Source organism: Gallus gallus, chromosome 7, assembly GCF_016699485.2.
Source record: "Gallus gallus isolate bGalGal1 chromosome 7, bGalGal1.mat.broiler.GRCg7b, whole genome shotgun sequence".
Lineage (NCBI taxonomy): Eukaryota > Metazoa > Chordata > Aves > Galliformes > Phasianidae > Gallus > Gallus gallus.
Window position 1 is genome coordinate 1,353,652 of NC_052538.1, and position 22,220 is coordinate 1,375,871.

Below are 22,220 nucleotides of genomic sequence, written 5' to 3' on the forward strand. Positions count from 1 at the left end.
TCCTGGGATAAAGCGATTGTAAAACACACCTTGGAAAAAGATATAATTCATTCTCAATTAAGGCCGGGAGCATGCGTCAGATTGAACTCTTGAGAAAAACAAATATTTACCTTGTGAATTTTGTGAGCTTAAGCTCAGTGTAGGTATGCATATGTCACACAGGGTGAAGTTATACATGTAGATCACTCCAAAAGTAATTCCTCCTACTTATTTCCATGGAAACTACAACTGATACAAAGAGCACAATAACACTAATTGATAGTGCAACTGCTCAGATACAAAATTCTCTTTTTCAACATAGTCACCATCATTAGTTTTGCATTTTTGCCAGCAATGAACAATCTGTACCAGCAGAGGTGATCCACTGTTTCACAGCTGCTGTGACAGCACCGTTGCTAGGAAAATGTTGCCATGACATCCATCTTTCCTTGGCTTGAACAGATGGAAGTCAGAAGGCACCAAATATCCAGTCTACGGTGGGTGTGGTAGGACAGCCCAGCCAAGATTGGCAGTGTGCTCCATGGTCTTCATGCTGGTATGGGGCCTGGTGTTACCATGTCACAGGAGAAAGGTTGTGTTATGGTTTTATGATCTTTGTTATCAGTATTCCAAATCATAACGTCATGTAGCGCACTGGGAGTTAAAGAGTTAATGCTCCAGTTCCACGGACTGTCAGTATTTCCAGGCACCCAGCTCTCAGAAGAGAAGAACTACATATGCCAGAAGACTTTCACTGTTCTGTTTCCCATTTAGAGGGAAAAATAAAACTGCTCACAAGTCATGACACAGTCCATCTTTTACCGCTTATCACTGTAGCATGCACACCCTGGCTGTCTCCCCTTCAGCATTAGAGTAAGGCCTTCAGTTTTGGACACTCTCTCCCTTTCTCATTTTATTTATTAGCTTCAAATCCAATTATCTTGTATTAGATTTTGTTATGTTGCATTCTGATATCATATTTAGTAAATTAGGGTTTTTTTTTTTCCTCCCTTAGCTCATTGCCACTGTTTTGTTTTTAGGCCCATCTCCCTACCTTTTCCCCCTTCTCCCTCTCCCAGGGCATAGGTCCACGGGTCCCTCTGCCCCATTAAGCCACAGCACTGGGCTGAACAAGCCTGTAAACCATTTACAGGTTGTCTTCTTCTCTAGCCTGACTCTGGAAGTTCAAGCCTTCAGCTTAGTTAGCATTGTGACGTAGAGGTCAGAACTGATGGTTTTCTAGGTTCCAGGAAATCGTAGAAGGATCGCCCCTTTCCTATCCCAAAAGGCAGTGCATATCACATTACTCACTGAGGGCTGCATGTTGAACTTAGTCTTCAATGGCAAATTCACATGTGACCACTCCATCTACTGCCATTTTTACTCCAGCGCGTAGTGGTGACACCACATCTCATCTCATCAATAATAATGCAATCCAGGAAACTATCGCTTTCAGCCTTGTACTGGTTCAATAGGTCCCAACAAACTTGCATACAGTGTTCTTTCTGTTACTGTATGAGTATTTGCGAGACTCACCTGGTGCAAACTTTGCGGTTCTGCAACGTTGCCACCGACGTTTCCAAAGCACTGAGGCTAATACTCAGATCCATGGACAGTTTCCTGGTTGCAATCTACCAATTTGTGCTGACAAGCTGATCAAGATGCTCTTTTTGTGGTGTAAAAGCTGTGCACAAACACCTAGAACATGGCTTGTCTTTCACATCACTGCTGAAATGCATCACTCACCTCTTTATTGTGCTCACATCCACTGTTTGGTCTCCATAAACATTCAGCAAGAGTCTATGAACGTCATTTTTTTCCACATGGAGGAACTCAGTGACACACCACTATCCCAAACGCACTTCCATTTCAGCCGCCATTTTGTCAACCTGCCCCTCTACTGTGATCTCTCACACAGCACCAACATGTAACAGAATATTGGTGGGAAGGTTCAACCTTTACTGCCATACCACCATCTGTCTCTGACATCATGGGCCAACAGAATGAAATAGAAGACATAACTTTTGGAACAGATCTCATCAAAAGGAATACCTGACCCCGGGAAGCCATAGAATTTCTGGAAGCCATAGGAGCCCTGGCCTCTCCAGAAATTAGAAAGGTAGCATTTCACAGTAACTTCCAGTGGAATGGAAGGGGAGTGGTGGAGGCATTCTCCATCCCTTGTGCCCGAATGCTGTGAGTACATGGGAAAAGTGAGAAAATCTCCCTGAAGAAAAAGAAGAGTAAATAGTGGAATTTGTAATTAGGATACTCACCTGAAAAAAAGAAACGTGTAAGATTAAATGTCTTCCACTTACTTGCAGTCTGCTCAGTGAATGTGAACAGGTTTATAGGAAAAAAAAAAGCCATGAACCAAATGTTGCACAATTATAAACAAGCAAAACTAAAAATTCACCTTCTTACTCTCTGGCCCACAGAAATCTCCACTTGAAACAGAGTTTCATGAAGAGAGGGTCAGAGTACCCTTTCCTGTATGACTGCATGTGGTTTTAACTCTGAAAATTAGATGCTTCTTACATAATAAACACAGATTTGACCTTGTGAAACTGTGTTTTCCTCTTGCAAACTAAAATCAGAATTGAGCTCTAGCAGTGTTCAAAAGTGCTTCGTGTTAAAGGGGAAATAATCCGCTGCTGTCTGGACTCTTCATGGTAACAGTTCAGAGATGAAGATGGATGATGCCACATGTATGTACTTCTCTCAAAGTCAACAAAAATTCCAGAAGCTTTTATGTACTGACAGAAAAGAAACCCTTTCTGTTAAAATACAGTAGAATGAAACATTAGGAAAAGTACCCTATTACATAACAGTCATTTGTAAAGACTATTCGTACAGCTGGATCCTGCCACATAGTGTGAGAACTGTCACACTATGGATACGCTATTTGAGATGCTAGGCATGCTGGCAAAGATCTGTACAAGCTGGTCTGCTTTCAAGATGGAGGAAACAGTGTCATTTTGCCCTTTGTAAGTGGAGGAGGAGGACTGAAAGCACTTGTACAAAATGAAAGGCGAATCAGTATTAGGCTTGCCCTGGATCATGAACCATTGAAAAGTCAACCATCACCTCATAAGAGCAAACGACATACAAAATGTCACGTAATGGATTGTCTCATATCTGCAAAAGGGAAGGGTCTGTCATACTGGATATGTAATAACCAATTATAACAATATTCCTCATTTGCTGGCTAGAAGTGCTCTCCGTGCCATGACTTGTGGAAGACATGTTTGAACTACGCGTAATGTGGCTGCTGATCCGCAACACGTCCTGTAACAGATTCTTCCCTGAAGCCTGCTCATTGAACAAGTTCACAAAATCCTCAAATGTGGTCACATCTATCAACTCACACAGATGTGCACAGGGACCAACACACCCCACGCAGGCCAAGGGGCCAGCAGGAACTCTAACTGAAACCAGAGATTTATTTCCGCACTAAACCATACCCCTCAGTGCAACAGCTTGACCACCCCCGGGTCAGACAACCCCCCACCCCCACCCCGCCGACAGCCTCCTTTCAGCTCCCTTTAGGTCCCCCCTGAAGTGAAAACGAACTCCTGTGGGGAGCGGAAAGCTCCCCCTGGCGGCTGCCACACAAACAGCTCCGAACGGCTTCAGGGCCGTTCTCCGCAAAAAAAAAAAAACGGAAAAATACAAACAAACAAAAAGCACGTAACAGAACAAGCGCGTTTCGAGCAAGTGAGAAAAGAATCGGCGAGTACCGAGGATGAGGCGACGACCCTCCGTCCCTCTCTGCGGAGATCCCTCTATAGCCGGAAGGCGCAAACGCTCCGGCGGCCGAGCGCTGTTTGAATAACCGGAACGACCGTTACGGCCGTTGGTCGCGCGCCCACGCGCTGCCTCAGCGGCGGTCGGAACGCGAGAGCCCTCCGCCGCGATGCCGCAGCTGCAGGAGCTGCGCCCACCACCTGCGGGCTGTGGGCACGAGGCGGTGCCGGCAGGCGGCGCTGCAGGCCTCAGCGGCCGCGGCTGGATAGGGCAGCGAGCGGGGATGTGGGGAAGGGGCAGGGATTGAAGCAGGAGGGGGACCGGCCCTTCTAATTTAAACTCGTTTTAAAAACTCATCTCAATCCGCTCTGTTGTTTCCATTTAGGCTGCTTAAGAGAGAAGCAGTACCACAGCAAGGGAACTCGGCTTCCCTCAGCGCAGCGCCTGCTGGGAGGGGCCAGAAGATAACGGCACGGCTGCGCTGAAGTGCTGCCGTTGAGCTCAGGTAACGAAGTGCACGTGGGTGCTTTCACATCCCAGTGTTCCCCCGCTCAGCATCGCGCTTTGACTTGTGCAGCACCTAAACCATAGCAGCACCTCATGAATGCTGCCAACCATCGCTTCCAGGGGAGCTCTTCATTATTTTACTGAAATTGTCACTGAAATGGCAGCAATTGGCTATGAGATCAGCCTCCTAAACGAGAAGCAAACAACATTTAATCTACGGGCATCATGAGTTATGCTCATAAGGATTAATTTATTCTTTTCTATTTCAAGTGTGAGCTATCACTGATGATGTCATGGTTTAGAAACATCTTGGGTTCAGTTTTGTCTCAGACAGCATTGCAGACAAAAACTTGCATACTATAAAAAGCATCTGTGACAGTTAAAAATGCATTTACTTCGTTTTGGGGCTGACACGTAGCATATTTATTTGATGGTCCCTCCTGCATTTGGAGATACGGAATTATTGTAAATGAGATTAGATGCAGAGTTGTGCCAAAAGCTTACATGCTTGCGCTGAGTTTTGCTAGATGCTTCTAAGTTGGGTCCTGTGGTAAAAGAAGCTGAGGGTGTACTGCAGCAATCGCACCAAGAACACAAACACGGAGCAAACTCCCTCCTCTCCAATGTGTTACACCAAGAGAAGGAACTGAGGACGTTTAACCCATTTCTCAGGAGTTCTTCAAGAAAATGCACCCCACCACTTACTGCAGGTTAAGTACACAATTTGCTCTTTGTCTTGCTACTTTTCTAACTATGGAATTACAAGACCTGCTAATGCTGCTAGCTTCGGTACGCAAGAATGCAGTTGTTGCAGTCCTTTTCTCACTCTGGAACATTTGCCAATCCTACGAGTTAAACTGAGTGGAGGAGAAGGAGGAAGACAAAAGCAGAGACCGCTCACAGTATTGCTATGTGATTTTTCTAACATGCTTATGGGAACAGATGAAAGCGACTGTAGTAAAGTGCCCACTCTGCAGGGAAACGTGCTCCTCTAAGGCTCATTCCAGAAGAATTTATCAACTCTCCTCAGCTTGTGACCGCAACAGAGAAAGCAAAACTAGACAAGCACCTCGGAATCCCTTGCAACAAATGCAGAGTATTTCCAGTTGTGGGAAAGTGCTACAAGTGGGTATTCTTAAATAAAGATTAAGACAGCTATGTCTTTGTTTATTCCTTTCTCTTCATTACAAGTGATTTGAACTGCAGAGCAGACAATCCACTCCCATACAATTCTGTAATAATATATTTGGTATCTTTTATCTTCCTTTTCTAAATGAAAGCCTTATCCACTACTTCACCATAAAACACTGACTGCTTATTACCCTAACTCCTTGTTCTGTAGACATTATTTCTTTTTCCTTTTAAGGGCGCTGAGTGTGCTGATTATCACCTATGCCATGAATGTTGCATTGGATTTTGCCATTTTTCACATTTTTCTTTTTAGACAGGTATCAAAAAAGTTTTCTTTGTTGTCTCCTACCTTGAGCTGTGCAATATTATCTCACTTCTCCTTAAATGAATCATACAGATGTTACATTAAATTATTATGCTACTTGCTAAGTAACTACAGAAAAAATAGTGAGATAAAAAAATAGTAATACCTTATGATACAAGCTTAGTTATCCTCTGCACGCATGCCCTGCATCATGGCACCCTTACATGGGCAGTTGTGAATACATCCAGTTAACTTCACCTGCCTTTCTAGTCTGTTTTTGTAACTAACTGCTTACCTTCTCCGAGAAGCATGCCTGAGACAAATACAGGCTGGTGGAAATCTGTCAGCAAGTTTTTATCCAAATAAATCCTACAAGAAGACTAAGAGACCAGGCCTAGAACTGAAACACAAAACCCGTTATATCAAGGAGCTGAAAAGACACGTACATACATGTCTACAGAAAGCTGGTTCCTTTATACCACAAATTCACTCTGTAGCATCAAAGCAGTGAAAAACATCAGTCAATTCAGATTACCATAACAACCATAAACAAACGCACTCACCTCTTAGAGGTTAATTTTTCTGTCACTTTGTGTCAGAATCCCTAGAAATATCAGCTCTTCAGGTTTGCCATTCCTGAGAGCTGTCTTACAAAAAAGTGAGCATATCTTGAAGTTCTCGCTGAAGTAAATGTTTTCTGTTCCAGGCTTAGCAAAGGTCCAAGTAAGAGATTTCACTTCAGGTGGCTAACTGTATTTGCCACACCAACGATAGCTAGGAAACAAATTTGTTCAACTGCTCCCAGCTTTTTTTTTTTTTTTTAAATAGCTTACAAGGGCACTTTATCTTGAGTTCCATTTATCTCAATTATTTTGCACAACAGAAGAGAAATAAGAAATGGAAATGGTATGAACTGCTTTCAGAACCATCAAAGAGGAACATACAAAAGCTTTAACCTAGCAAACTATTCCAAAGAAGTATTATGTTTTCAAGAGCTCATCTTTTTCTGCACTATCTACCACCACAAACAGAAAATGTTCTCACAACATTTTCTTTAACAGCATCTGAAGAAATAGTAAATACTATACACAAAAGGATAAACATTTTCATTAGAACACATATACCAATATTTCTAATAAGGCAACAAGTCATCTTAACATAGTTCAGAAAATCTCACACAAACTACTGGAAAATTGCAATAGCTTACATTATGCAATTGTTCAGGCTGAAAAACAACATACTAGTTGGTGTTCTGGGAGGTTTAAGGGCTCGTAAGAACAATAGCACAGCAATGACTTGCACAACAGCTCTGCTTTAGCAGACAGGCTTATCTATCAATCACAAAATTTCTATCAAAGGCCAACTTCTCATTCTCAGCCATTCAGCTTTAGTTTCTGTTTTTCCTAATGCACTCTTCTTGTTTTGTTTTAGGACTAGTTGTACCCCACAGAACATTGCAAATTCTCTACCCAGCATTTTGGGTAGCACATTAATTTACTTGCCCTAGGTATTCTGTGTCGATTCTGTTTGAAGAGCTTTCATCTTGGTCAACACGAAGATGCCTACCATGTAATTACAAGCTAAGAGGGGGAAAAAAAGTGTTTCAAATATCAGAGAGCCAAATCTTCACAAAAGCTGTTAACTTGCACTACCTCAGACTTTTCAACTGATAAGTATTTGGAAATACATATTACCTGGGCAACCTGTTAAGATCATCTTTGTTTGTGCAAGCACCCTTAAGCATGTCCCTAGAATGTAGCCACCTGTCAGATCCAACTCAATCTAGCTTACCTGTCCAGCAGTACTTTCTGCACTGATGAAAAACATTAGTAATACAAACAATTTTTAAACCTTTTTAGCTTTCAGACAAGTAAATTGCTCCAAGAAATGTAAAATGAGTACAGCTTTTATATTCCTGAAAGACCAATTACAACAAAGTTCTTACTCAGAGCTGTAATAAATAAGACCAGACTGATTTTAACATTATTGCTGAAAAAAAAGTCATATCAACTGCTGTTTTCAATGTACAATAAACAGGAGATGTACAAGAACCTACTTACAGTGTCAGCTACTTTCTGTAAGATCTGCTATAGTTCACTGACAATTTATGCTCAGAAGAGGACTTGTATTAGAAACCTAGATATATACTGTATAGTATGTCATCTAAACCTTGACACAGTATACAGTATATATCTAGGTTCCCAATAAAGAGAATGAAAATTTAAACTCAAATGCCTGCAATAGTTCATTTCTTACTGGAAGCTTGGCCAAATCCAAGATTTAACTCTTTCCAATCATCTTTCCTTATGCTTTAATAGAAACCAATATTTGTCGCAACTTCTTTAGAACAAACTTACCAGTGTCACCTACGCATAGACTTCAATTGATATTTAAGTGAGTAATCCATAGTTTGAGTTTTGTGGGGGGTTTTTTTTATAGACCAATTTGAATTTCAGCTCATTTTTCATATAATTATTTGTATTTACAGATCTGATGCCCCAGGTATTTAATCTTTACATTAAAATGAAATATGACTGACAGAGTTTTCTTCTGTTGAACTGGAAATAAAATTCACGAGATTCCTTTTCTTTCCTGTAGAGACAAAGGAAACTCCGTCCATTTCAAAGCAACTCGCAGATTCACAGTGGGTTTAAATAAAGTGAAACAACTTCTCAGGAAGTTTGAAAATATTTTTTTCTGTGAGAATAAGAAGAAAACCAGTAATTTCGTGGAAGATTGTAGCTTCTCAGAGCATTAGTTTGCAGAGCACATGCGAATGCCCAACTATGGTAGGAGAACCTTTGCTGCGTGCTTGCCTGTAGTCTTGCAGTGTTTCTGAACAAACTTGAAATAATTGACAAATGGCTTTTCTAAAGCTGAAAAAGAGAAAAAGGCTTGAGGAATATTGCATTATATGCGATTAAATTCAATACTTTAAACTCTGAAGTAAGGCTTAAGCTCTATTATATCACATAATCATTCTGTTCTTCTACCTGGATACTCTGAGATTACCTGTAGGTAGAATTGATGCTTCTGCACGTCTGCACATTCAGACATGCAGAAATTTATTTGTTCTTGGAGTCACAGAAAGTATCTAAGTGAAAGAACGGAGAAAAAAGAGATTATGAGCACAAGCAAAACCTGAAATAGTATTCTTGTTCTCTGGGTACCCCCTTCCAATTCAACAAAGTCAATTCACACAGGTAATACTCTTAGCTGCACCAGCATATGAACAGGAATCAGATGCAGCGTGGAGATAAAAGGCTTTCTTCACTAGAAATGAAACAGAATATGACTGACTTAGAATTGGTAAACGTTTAAGGTGGATGACATTGTTCAAACACTGGAATTACGGCCATGGAGGAAAAAAAAATGTGAAGTGAGACAAGTATGCCCCTGGACAGCATATGATTTCAAAAACCATAAAAATTAAAGTTACGGCATCAATGACTTTTAACTATTTTATTATATTGCATAAGCTCTAACATTTTACAGGTCTTAGTTACATTTTCAGCAACATATTCACTGATACTGTAATAAATAGAGATTAAAAGACACCTCTGATAAAATATAAAAAGGTAAAAACACTTAAAACCTGGGTGCTGAACATGAGGAATGTTGTAAATGAACACCTCAGCTGTTCTTCAACGTTTTTTAAAATGATTGCCAAGGTAATGAAGTGCCTGCTGAGTGTAAAGCTCCAACATGCAAGGAGATGACCACAACCATCAGCTCACCTACGTTTTGGTACTTCAACAACGTTCTACAGCCTCCATGAGTTGTGCACTAAACAGTATCTTCATGCAGAGTAGCAAGATGTTGTGAAAATAGTACTGTTCTAACGTGGACTGAAGTGCAGCAAGTGCTTCAAAGGAACTGAAAAACTAAACTGAGGAAAAATGTACCAGTACACTTTCTGGACAGATGCAAGTATAGAAATGTTCCATAATTGTAAATTGTCTGGAAAAAGTTTCATTCTGTAAGACAATTTCAGGCTGAAGGTTAAAAGTAAAGACTTTAAACACAGATTTCTTCTGCCAGTCTTGAATCTTAAGTAATATTTGTCTTTTAATAAGCAGAACACACCGAATACTGCTTTTAAAATATAACAAAGTCCAGATTAAAATCTCTTAACCCACTTTTAGTATGAATTCTTTAAGAGAAACATACCTGTCCTCTGTTAGAACTGTGGCACAAGTTAGTAAGAGTTCTATAAAAGAATGCTCATTTGTAACTCTATAGGCCTATCACTGTGTTTTGCATGTGTACAACTGCACCAAATTACAAAAAAAAAAAAGAAAAAACAAATCAATGGAGAAGCTTGGGTTCTGTAAACAACGCAGGTTAGGCCTCAAAATGAGATACACGTTGGTTTTAAAACACAAGAAAAACCTCAATACACCTAACTCAATATACCTCCTACTGCCAATGAGGATTAGCAATGGACAATGGCTTTCTATCATCATCACAGTTTGTATGTTAAAAACATAATAATTTCATTTCTGAAGTTAAAAAGCCCAGTTTCAGACCCGTAAGTCTAGTGATTTCCAAGATGCTTCATTCTGACTTACTGAGTTGAGTTGGATTCCGTACGTGGTTTTTAAAAGATACTACTGTTCAGATTGCTAAAGATATACTTCTTTAATTTCTTTTCAAACATAAAATACAAAAAAGACAGGGTGTACAACAGTCATCATCATCAACATGCACAAGTCAGTATTCCAACATAAAAACACTAGATCTGCCTTTGAAAACATTATAAAAACTACACAACTGAACGTTTGAATTGGGGCTTTTGGCTAACAGAAAAAAAAAAACCACATACCTGTGCTTCTCGGATAGTCAGGTGTCCCACTGATAAAATAAGTCTGATGAAAGAGAAAGGCACTTCAGCAGGCTAATTTAGCTCTTGGGATATTCCCACTATGCCATGTTTCATATGCAGTAGTGGACAATGGTTGTAGTGTACTGCATTTTCATTTGTACACCGTTATAACAATAATATTGTTAATCTGCTTCATATTTTAACTAACGAGAAGAATTTGAAGTGCTGTCCAATCATCTCACCATCTTTGGTACAAATTACTGCACAGAAACAGAGCAGACAACTAAAAACGTGCAGTCCTACATACTGGATTATCTCTCGTGCATCATCTCTAGCTCTGCAATGATAACTGCATTATCAGTTGTGCTTTCAGGTTTATAAGATAGCAGAGTTCTCCTGATTCTGACAGTATTAAAAAGATTTTTCTTGCTAATCTAATTATTAAGCATTTCTCCTTTTTTAAATTCTGGTAGTACCTGACTTTTTATAACCACCAGAAAATTACTGTTTATTACCTCCTTCATATTCTGGTTAACATACAGATATTAGTGTATATACAGCTATGTATTATTTAATCTGATTATCTATATTAACATAAAATTGTTCGAGTTGGAAGGGACCCTTAAAGGTCATCTAGTCCAACTCCCCTGCAATGAATAAGGACACCTACAGCTCCATCATGGTGCTCAGAGGCCCGTCCAGCCTGACCGTGAGTTTCTCCAACAACAGGGCATCCACTGCATCTCTGGACAACCTCCCGCACCTCACCACTCCTACTGCAAAATACTTCTTCCTTATATCCAGTCTTCCCTCCTTTAGTTTGAAATAATCTCCCCTTGTCCTGTCACAACAGACCCTGCTAAAGAATCCATCCCCTTCTTATAGTCCCCCTTTAGATCCTGAAAATGATTATAGTGCATCAAAGCACTCATCTGAGCCACACAAATTCATCTGCAGAAGCAAGGCCTCAGCTAACTCCATCAACCACCTCATCAAAACCTGCCAACACATAGAAAAGATATACCCAGCTGCAAGAAACCCAACATCACGATAACGTTTTGTCTTCTCCATCTACATACACATAGCATACAGTGTCCGCAATTAAAATATTAGAACACAATGCAGCAAAACTCCTCTTCTTGAAAGGATGAGCAAAATAAAGAATTCCAGTCACTAAGAGGTAATACGAGTTTCCACAGTGCGCCAAGTTCCAACACATGAATCGAAAATGATGACTATATTTACAGAATATATCCTGTAAATATTGCATACGGATATGAAGTATTTTAATTATTTTAGAGTTGCAGATTTTAAAACTCAAGATTTAATGCTCACGATAAGGCCAGGGAAGAATTCCCTCTCACTGTGCCCTTAGGGGCATCATCTGTTTTCATACATCTATCTTCCCACATACAGCTAGAGAAAAGTCTTCTGAACTACTACCAGTAGCATGTGACAACATGTGATAAATGCTAGCAAGTCACATTCAGTAAAGTTGGCATATGGGACCTACAAAGCAAGCAAAGCACGGATGGAAGCAACAGTTAGAGACAGCCTTGGAAATTGTATTACCTGTACTGCTGCTTGTGCACTCCAGAGGAGAATTCAAATACTCCACAAAAACAAATGCTCACATCCTCATTGGGCAAGAGAGAACCGAGGCCCTAGTGGAAACACCAGTTCACACAGATGTTGATAGGAGATGTCCTACCACAGCTACAGCTATTGCAAGGCTACCAAGGACACATACTTTACACACGGATAGGTCACCTATAACAATTATGAGAACATAAAGAACATTTTCAGAAAGAAATTCATTTTGCTTCCTACTACCAAGAAGTTCAGCAGCGAGAAATTCTTAATAATATTCCCCCCCCAACTTCCCTGGCTGCCTAGGAGCTGATGCACTTACGCATGGCCTTTCAAGAGGCCATTCTGAACTACCAGGGCAAAACTGTGACTTAATCCAGACAGCCAAAAGCTCATTTAGACTGAAGGTTCAGAAAAATAACTCCACTTGTGATTCACCAGCATAGCAGACAAGAATCAGAACAAACTCGGTGCATCTTTGGAAACTTGTTCTTCTCTAATACTAAACTGATCTTTTCAAAATTTCTAATCCTTTTTCTTTGGTGACCAGATACCTACTCTGATGCAGAACAGGAACACTGGAGTGCACAATTTCATTCACTTGAGCTCACGTGAATAAAGCCATTTGCTACAGTCTTTGCCTTTCCATGATAAAAGCGAGTTTAAGAAATTAAGTGGTCTTGGTACCTATCATTTAAAATATGCTTTAAACAAGATAAAGAATCTTCTCTGTATTTAAATTAGTGTAGGAAAACGAAACTAAACTTAGATAACTCCAATCCACAGTCAGGGATTCACTGTTATTTTCAACTATATATATATATTCAGCAGAATATAGGAAAGTCTCTTTTCGAAAAGGGACTCATCACAAACGATGCAACTCCAAGCAGAGCAATACTGAACCTCAAAAGTAAAAGGAACTTTCAAATTAATTGTGTGTTCATATGAAAATACAATTCAAAATATATAATGAATAAGTAATAAAGCAAACAAAGGAAAAGATGAAAATATCACCACTTTGGGCTAGAAAGTTAGTCATATACATAATCCAGTAGATTGAATACAGGAAAATAGGTACTGTATTTCATATAGAGAAGTTAAATTATTTACCAAGAAAAAGTATCAAAGGGATGCTAATACGGGAAGCCATCTTAACCTCTAAAATAGATGATCTGCATAATTAAACCAGAGTCTTTTGGCCAAAGAGAATTAGAGACATCAGAAAAACTTGGACTAACGGACTGCTAGTACCATCCCAATTATCTTACATATTCTTCTAGAAACAGTCACCAGACAACTGACAATCCCAAAAGAACAGACATACTTCACAGAACGATTTCCTGAGTGAACGCTCCCAGAAGCCCAGCCACACAGGATATTTCCCAACACTGAGCACACACGTGGGGTGGATGTTAATAAACCCACCACCATACCTTACTCCTCCCCCTCCCCCCACCCCCGATTCCTCAGAAGAAAGAATTCCTGAAGCACAGGCACGGAAGAAAACCAAGGTGTGCTTCAACAACAGTGGCAAAAAGGCAGGGGGATGGTAGTACCAGACAGACAACTAAGTGCACCCCACAGTTTACCTGCATGCATTTCATGCTGGGACCTCAGTGTTGAAGCCAAACTACTACAAACTAGGGGAAATATAACTTTTTTTGTTTGTTTGTTTGGATGATTTGTAATCAAACTGCCAAGGCCAAGATGCTGGAACTTATTTAATCAGGGAAGCATCTTAAAAGCCACAGAAAGACATCCTATAGACGGTACAAAGCACATTCAAGGGGTATGTATATTTTTCTGTTAGCCAAAGTTGAAACTATCACTTTGACAAGATGAACATTAAAAATAAAGAACATTTTGATGGCCTTTCCCTTCCTCTATACATATCTTAGTTACATTTCATGCATCCATGACTTTTGGTAAGTTTAACTCTAAGTTGAGTCATAAGTAGTATTTATATTGCATTACAGACCAAATTTTGTAATCTGCTCTCATGATTATAAAAAAACCCCAATTGTTAAAGCCTGCTTAACCCCACCGTGATGCACAGTCTCGGACAAAAGTAGCTTGGATTAGTAAAATGTAGGCACATACATTTCCAAATCATAAAATAAAAAGCAACAGCTTTCCCATCAAAGGGCACTATTACATACTACAGCGTAACTTGTCTAAACTTGCATACTTTTTCATTGCAGGCCAAAGTCAAACTTATAAATCCGTCAGAATTCAAGACGATGTTTTAGAGCACAACTGTTTCAACAGTATGCAGAAAAGAAGATTTTAACTACTAACAAAGCCTAACGAAGCCACTGAGATTTAGCAGTAACAGCAGCTTTAAATGTGACCAGAACCAGTCCTTTTCTGCAGGAGGTGGATGCTTCCTAGTTGATGCCAGCTGTCAACATTCTCAGTTCAGAGCAAAGCAGACTAGAAATGATAGGCAACATCTTATGATAGCACAGATGATGAACTCCAGTAACCACACAGCACATACAGGTCCCCCAGCTGCCACTGCTATACAAAACCGTTACCTCTTGCACATCAATGGATGCAGAGGACAGTTACGCTTTAGGACTCCTCTGATAAATCCAATAGAGCTCTTCTTCTGGTGCCACGGGACTAAATGATGAAGCATTATACAAAGTGGTAGTGGCAAATCCCTAGAAAAATTCACATATAAAATACTGTACAGATAATCACATTTATTAGGAACAAGACCGAGAAATGGCTTGAGTGACTATAGCAATGCTTTAGCAAAAATTAAGAGAAGACTCAACAAATGAAAGATGTGCCTACATTTCTCACTGTGCATTCCAAGAGTTGTGTCAAAAAAAAAAAATGACAGGCTAATTAAAACGAGGACCCTCCCTACACTGCCAGCAAAATTCAGAATTGGAAAATTTTCATTTGCATTTCCCTGTTATCAATTCACATTGAATATCAATTGCCCAGTTGAAGTTATAGTAACTCAATCTGTACATTAAAAAACGTTAACTTTTCTTGATACTAGAAAACAATATTTCCCTTGTAAACCCTACACTGCAGAATTACACAAGCAGCCAAGAGGTCAACAACCAGCAGGGAGAGCAACAACACAAAGCACATTGTGTTTTAATTTATAGGAATAAGCGGCCTCTCCTCTCTTTTCTTCCAGATATTAGTTTTGCTATCTCTTTTTGTTAGAGATGGCCTATCCCTTTTTTTAGGAGAAGGGATACCGGATTCCTGACTTCCTGACACAGTTTTTCTTCTTAGACCCTCTTCATCATGCTGTTCTATGGCTGGCCCATTCCCTCCATCCAGAATGTGCCTCACAGCCTGGTCCTCTGGAGTACACACAGTGGTCCCACTTTCACTACTACTCAGATCCAGATCTTCCAAGTAAAGGATCTTTGAATGCGGCATATTTTTAATGAAGGTTTTCTCTCGCTCCAGTTTCCTACCAGGATGATGCTCATTCATGTCCACACCAGAGTCCAGACTGGTATCATTACTCTCTGTTTTTCTGCCCTTTTTTATATCTATAAAAGAATGCCTCACTTGAGCTATTGGCTTTCCGTCCAGAGACACAAACCATGCTCGAGGATGTGGAGACGGCTTTCCCTTGGAGAGCTCCAATAACGTTTGTTCTGAAATGCCTTGAAGCTCAGATGAAAACGGAGTCATTACAACTGCTTCATTCAACGTTCCAGGGACAGAGACAGATTCCAGTAAGCTGTTAGTGTACCGACCCCAGTTTGATGTTTGAGAAGGCAAGCCTTGTTCACCATCCAACGTGCTTTTTTCATCTCTGCAGACAGAAGGCTGTGGATGAGAGTGCAGTGGCATTTTAGGTAGTGTTTGAATGTAACCGTCTCGATTCACAGGCTCCATCATGGGGCTATACACTAACTGTCCTTTCCTTGGCAGAGTTGCTGATTTAGCAGTGTGCAATTGTTCTGGGGAATGGAAAAGATCAGAGGTTTGAAGAATAGCAATAGGTTGATTGTAAATATGCATTAGATGTTCTGGGATATGGGAAAGCCCATATATCTCCTCTTGCAGTGTAAGGTATCTGTTTTGCTCTTGGATGTCCCTAGGAGCCTGGGAAGTAGCACCGTTAGTATGCTTTGGTGGCTGCAAGTGTCTGAGTCCAGCACTAGGCTCCAGTGAATGAGGTGAATTTATTGACTGACCAGTCTGATAGGATGACTGATAAGAAGCATCTTCCGAGTAGATTTTAAAATTGTCTCGTGATTTTCCATCTTCTGTGTCTGTGGACATCCTTCTTTGAGGGCTGTACGAAGACATCTTCGGTGTATATAACTGCGACTTATCCTCTAACTTTAAAGACCCCTTGACAGCATTGATGTGATTTATGTGAGTTGTTGATGTTGTCTGATCTTTTTTTATGACATCCAGCTTAGTTGTATTTTTTTCCTTCTTTTGTGTCCGACCACATTTGTCCCTAAGCAAAAGAAATGCAGAGTGACTGCAGAGTATGCTAGGAAATACAACAACTGTTCATTGCCATATCTGAATATAAGATGTTGTTTAAGAAGTTACTAGTACAATATGATGTCAAAAAAAACTTAAAATGAAGTTCTGTAAGCACCAAAATTAAAGAAATCTTTGGCTATGTATTGGAGTTGGGCGTATAAAGCAAACAAAATGTTTTCAAGTCTTAAGAAACCTGCCAAGTCCAAGTAACTGTTTATCAATCTTAAATTACATTAATGCTGAGCTCATTAAAGCCCCTCTTTTTGCTTACCTGCAGTAACAAAGAAGAACAGCAAAAAATCCAATTATGATGATAACAGTACCTCCCAGTATGGCTGTAAGGAACACTGTGTGGTAGGCTGTTATGTCCTTGGAAACTGCACTAATTATCGATTCTAGATTTTCAAACACAAAAGCAGACAAGAATTAGATTTCATAATCAAGTATTTGTCCTTGATATGCAGAGCTGTAGCTAATATAACACACTGTACTTCTCCCATAATTGTGTGTTCCTATGGTACCATCTTCATCTATCCCTTAACACTTTGCTATTTCAGCAGACTAGAAAATGTGCAGGGTTCACAGTATAATGGATTTCTAAAGGTTCATCTTCGATACTAAAACAATACTATGACATATACTCAATTCCAGCCAAATGACATTTGTCTTGGGTGGACAGAAACATCGTCAATATATTTTTCAGTGCTTCTGTTAAAAAGTGCTTTTATTATATTTACAATTTGACATCACATTTCTCCTGGGAAAATTCCTAAATTTGAATCTGCAAAATCCAAGTATGCAACACACATACATACAAAAGGATCCACTGAGACCATATACCTAAGCCTAACCCTCCTTGCATTTCTTTCCATTTTACATGATCCTCAGCTGTAAGGGACACGGTATTGCTGCTTTTAAATCTCCACAGTTACAGTTTCCTCGCAAGGTTCTTCCAGAAGATGGCAATAATATAAACGTATAACTTTTAACACTGCTAGAGGGCAATCCAGGTTGTATTGCAAGTTCTAGGAAACAATCACATGCAGAAAGGCACTCATTATCAGAATTCAAACGAGCAGAAGTGATCAAATTGCTGAAATTTCATGTGTTGTCCTTTTCTTTTGTTATTCAAAACAATCAAACTAAGCCCGATGACCAATTTGTACTTCAGTTATTCACTACTTTCTTGTACAGTAGTTCCAATACCTCTTGTTCCAGGCAGTGGAGCTGCTATCCAGTAGCCTAAGTGTTGAGCAGTGTATGTCCAGATTAACTGATCATTTGCTTCCTTTACCATTCCTAGCCCACGGCTTACCCAAGCACCTGAAAAAGATAAGATATTGCAAATGCCATACCACATTCTTCTCTATTTAAAACACTATCAATTAAACTATTATCAAAAATACAAGAAAAATTAAACTTCTGTCCTATACACTATGTATTACAGTTTTAGCTAAAAATGCAAGTTTTCTCTCAACAATTACAATACAAATATCCTTGTGTACATAGAATTTGAAATAAAATATCATCAGTAATTACTTGAGTTGATTTCATATCATTCATTTCTTAATATCAAATATCTTAAAGAGATAATCCTGCAAATTATTTGGAAAAAAAAACCAACTGATTTTATGAACTTAAACAGGTATGAAACTAAAAAAAAAAATAAAATCAAGGAGCAGGCAATTTAAGGATATGAATGGAAATTTTCCATCAGCTCACACCACTCAGTGGGAAAACAACAATCTAATAAGCTACAATAGGATAAACAATGCTAGTCGTAAGCATTCCTTTCTTCCTCCCTCCTCCAAGACAATAACAGCTGAATTAGCCCAAGGAAGGTCTACTGTTAGGCCACAGACACCACACCATCTGGTAGGCAATGCAAAAGACAAGTTTTATGGCATGCCAACTTCTACATCTAATAAAGCATGCAGTAGAAGAGATGGAATTAAACAGTGCATTATTTGAATACATTAATTGCACACCATCTGGGAAATCCTGAAAAATGAAAACTGTCTCATATAAACAACCTTACATTTTCAAACTGCAAATACCAAGAAAGAAAAATGTTAACACACAAAAACAAAAACTAAGAAGGAAATTATGTAAAAAGTGTGATTTCTATAAAGCCCGTCACATAAATTGATCTCCCATGCCACATGTGTCTGCACCCTTCCTTCGCCTCCCCAAACCATTCGGCACTACAATTTGCAGTCTTCTTTTGGTACTTATGACAGCTGGCAGAGAGGGAACAGCAACAGTAGCAGCCTAGAAGCCTGAAATACAATGTTTCTCAGTTACCTCCAGCACCTCTTGTCCAGACTCAGAAGTAACACCAGCTCCAAGCATCTTCCATTCCTAATTCCCACACGGAGACAACAACAGAACCTCAAATTCTATTTCTTGTCAGCTCTAAGGTCAGATGTCCCTATGCTGCAAAACTACACTTTTACAAGTACAGAGGGTGAGCTACTTACAGGCTTTTAAAAATAGATTAATAACACAACACCACATTTAAAAGATTCTAAGTCTCCAGAAGTTCTACTTTGAATTAAGATACCTATAAGATGCAGTACCATCTCTACTGACTACTCAAGTTTTACCTTGTCTACGATATACTCCATAGAAAAAAGTATACAATAAGAAAAAAAATATATATTTTTTTTTCAAGTGCACATTCTGAGTGCAACCTCATCCAGCTGTGGTGTCCCTGTGCATTGCAGAGGAGTCGGTCAAGATGGACCTCAGAGGTCCCTTCCAACTCTAAGGATTCTATGATTCTGCTGTCAGTTGTAACAAAGCAAAATGTTTAGCAACAATGAGGCCACATTTAACATGTGAACAGATTGTGCATTTGCAGCAGCTGGAATAACAACAACTTAACTTCATGAAGTGTCAGTACCAGTACGCTGAGCTATCCTGGGGAGCACTTCATGAGTACATACAAGGAAACAGTTCCTATATTTTTATTTCTGCTGCACGTGGACCAGTCTACACAACAACACAGACTTGTTCACTTACCTCTATCAGCATTGAAATGGAAGCGCTGATTATGTATGACAAACTAACCAAGGACTTGAGAATACCAAAGTACACTTCAACACCTTGTTGGGCCATCCTGCACATAAGACCTTTCACACCACAGCCTATTATTCGCTGTGGTGAGAGCTCCCTGTTCAGCTCCCGTGGGGGGTGTGCTGCTACCTATGGATGCTCTTGACTGTGTGCTAGAGCTAAAGACACTCAGTTGGCCTCACTCTCCAGTACTCTGACTAAGTGCTTTGCTATTCCTCAGTCACCTTAGAAAAAAGTCACAATTTGTACAGGTCAGAATAAAAGTAAAATAAAGAAAGGTATGTAAGAACAAACATCCAGAACCAAAAAGATAGTTGCAAATATCTACTCTTTAAGACACCTGAAGAAGTAGAATAAAAAAATTTAAGTTAAAGTTACACCTGAAAGACCTCTCTCCTTGTTCCCAATTCTCTTTGTTCTTCCCTCACCAAGCTCCAGGCTCCACCTCAGTACTGCACTTCAATGAGTGATCATCACAAACAACTTACCTTTACAGAACCTCTAATAGTGAACAACCCCAAACACTAAAATCGACTACTCCTTTGTTGCCGCAGTTGTTAGGTTAGTTTATCATGTTCTTGTTCTACCTTCAAGACCAACACACCTCATCGGACACACTGGGTAGGCTCCTCAGCACCCAGACATGCACCTTACACTGGTTTCATTCTAATTTGCCCCAACGCTGATCTGCTCTACTTCTGTCAGTTCTTTGTTTTTACAGCACTGCTGACCTAGTTTTGCTCGTTTACTAAGTCAAAACAGCTCAGCATAGGTACAGATGAGTGCAGGAGATGACAAAGATGGCTATGGCAACAAGAAATTAAATCCCCTTACACTATTTTGCCATCACAGATTAAGACTCTTACTTTGATGAAGAATGCTACCTTTTACCACGTTGCTTTCTGAAAGCCTTCTAGGTGTACAGGCAGATTCAAGCTTGATGTCAGAACTTTTTCAGTATGCCCATTTTTAATTAGCACACTCTTAGTTTAAATCAATTATGTTCTTTGGTTGTTATTAATATGATTCATTTCTCTCTCAAATGTGTAAACAACAAGTCTTTAGAGTTAGCATCTTCTCCTCTACTTTCAACTACAACAGTTATTTGCTTTAGTAAGGAGCAAGACTCACATCTTCATTCACTTGCATATTTTAACATGAACTGTGGTGGAAGGTGTAAGGAACAAGCTGATACTGTCAGTACACTAGTGCACACACACCTCACATGGGACATTTAAATGGGTAAGTGTACATAGCTCATTATTCTTGACTAAAATTAGACGTGAAGTGATGACAAGAAGCTTAGCGTGTCTTATTCCCAGCCTCCCATGCATGCTTTAAGAACTATGGTATTCCTGTGGATAACTCTTACTTAGCCTCCATTTCACTTTCGTAATTGTTTTTATTGACTTAAGTAACATCTATATTCCAGTTTTAATATCCAATGATCTTCAGAGCTATACTTTACAAAACAAATGACTTAAATTCCCAATTCTGATTTACTTTCCTTTAGAAAGACATTCACAGAATTGTTACATTATAACATGTAACACCATGCAACATACGTTCACTGAACTATTAGCCACCCATGAAAATAAAAATTTGTTAAATCAAATGTGTGTTGAATGGTAATGCTAATGAGTTTTACCAGCACTTTTTGGACCAGAGAAAGCTCAGAAATGGCTTTGAACAATTCAGGCCAGTCAGCCAAAAACCAACACACAATCTCTAGCCAAAGTGATGACTATTTAACAACAATTTATCAGTGCTATCAATATTTAATGATGAAATGGCATACACTCTGAACTGTATAAATGTGTTAAAACGTTGAATAACAAATCAGCCTACTTACCAGTTTTCATATCAAACGTCCATGCAGGTATAGCATCTCCTGATTTTACAGTACTCATAGGAAGAGGAAGTGTAATCTGAATAGGACCATTTACTTTCAGCTCTTGACCAGCCAAAAGAATATTCGCGCATATTGCAGCAAGAGGTGTCAATTCAATGCTTTTGAAACCTGAATTAGAGAAATACCTTGTCTGTAATTCTCTGCTCATAGCACACTTTTCAAAACAAGTTAGAATTAATAACGTATCCTTGTAAACAAAGCTGAGCCCCCATCTGCATTCAGCTACACAGTTATACATCACTAACTTGGTCAAATAAATGAACATTTCTAGACTTGTAAATCTTGTGTTCTAAGCCCAAAACAGTCCTTTATATATCAGATCTGTAAAAGAGAAACATACTTCAGACATACAGATTCATCACTGGCTGTGGAATCAATGACTGGACAAAAATGGCTTGGAGACAGAGAAACCCTTCATTATCATATAATTTGATTCCCAAAGAGTTAGCCAATAGATAAACTTCTTTTAATCTTGCAATATACATAACTTTGAAACCAATTGAAGACATGATGCAAATATACAACTGCCACAATTCTCCTTTTAGTCAAACCCTCTTAATAAACTTTCCTGTACCAATTAATTTGCTGATTTAGCAGCCACAATTAACCGAATAGTTCATCTTGAAGCACGTCAAAGCATTCGAAGGAAACTCCATATACAA

At 39.3% G+C, this 22,220-nt stretch overlaps 1 protein-coding gene and 1 non-coding gene across 4 annotated transcripts in view; both read right to left on the bottom strand.

Moving 5' to 3' along the window:
• Window positions 1–7,790: 7,790 nt before the first annotated feature.
• Window positions 7,791–7,878, bottom strand: MIR1812 (microRNA 1812). Its single transcript, NR_035314.1, has one exon. It is a non-coding gene; the product is annotated as a microRNA 1812 (primary transcript).
• Window positions 7,879–9,115: 1,237 nt separating this feature from the next.
• FAM171B (family with sequence similarity 171 member B) overlaps window positions 9,116–22,220 on the bottom strand; it is a 36,687-nt gene continuing 23,582 nt past the window's right edge. For all 3 annotated transcript variants that reach the window (XM_421851.7, XM_040704056.2, XM_040704055.1), the window contains exons 5-8: window positions 21,499–21,666; window positions 17,775–17,891; window positions 16,840–16,963; window positions 9,116–16,536 (exon numbers count right to left, since the gene is read on the bottom strand). In XM_421851.7, the coding sequence (XP_421851.5) occupies window positions 15,201–16,536; window positions 16,840–16,963; window positions 17,775–17,891; window positions 21,499–21,666 (1,745 nt within the window). In that variant the 3' untranslated portion in view covers window positions 9,116–15,200. The remainder of the gene's footprint in view (window positions 16,537–16,839; window positions 16,964–17,774; window positions 17,892–21,498; window positions 21,667–22,220) is intronic.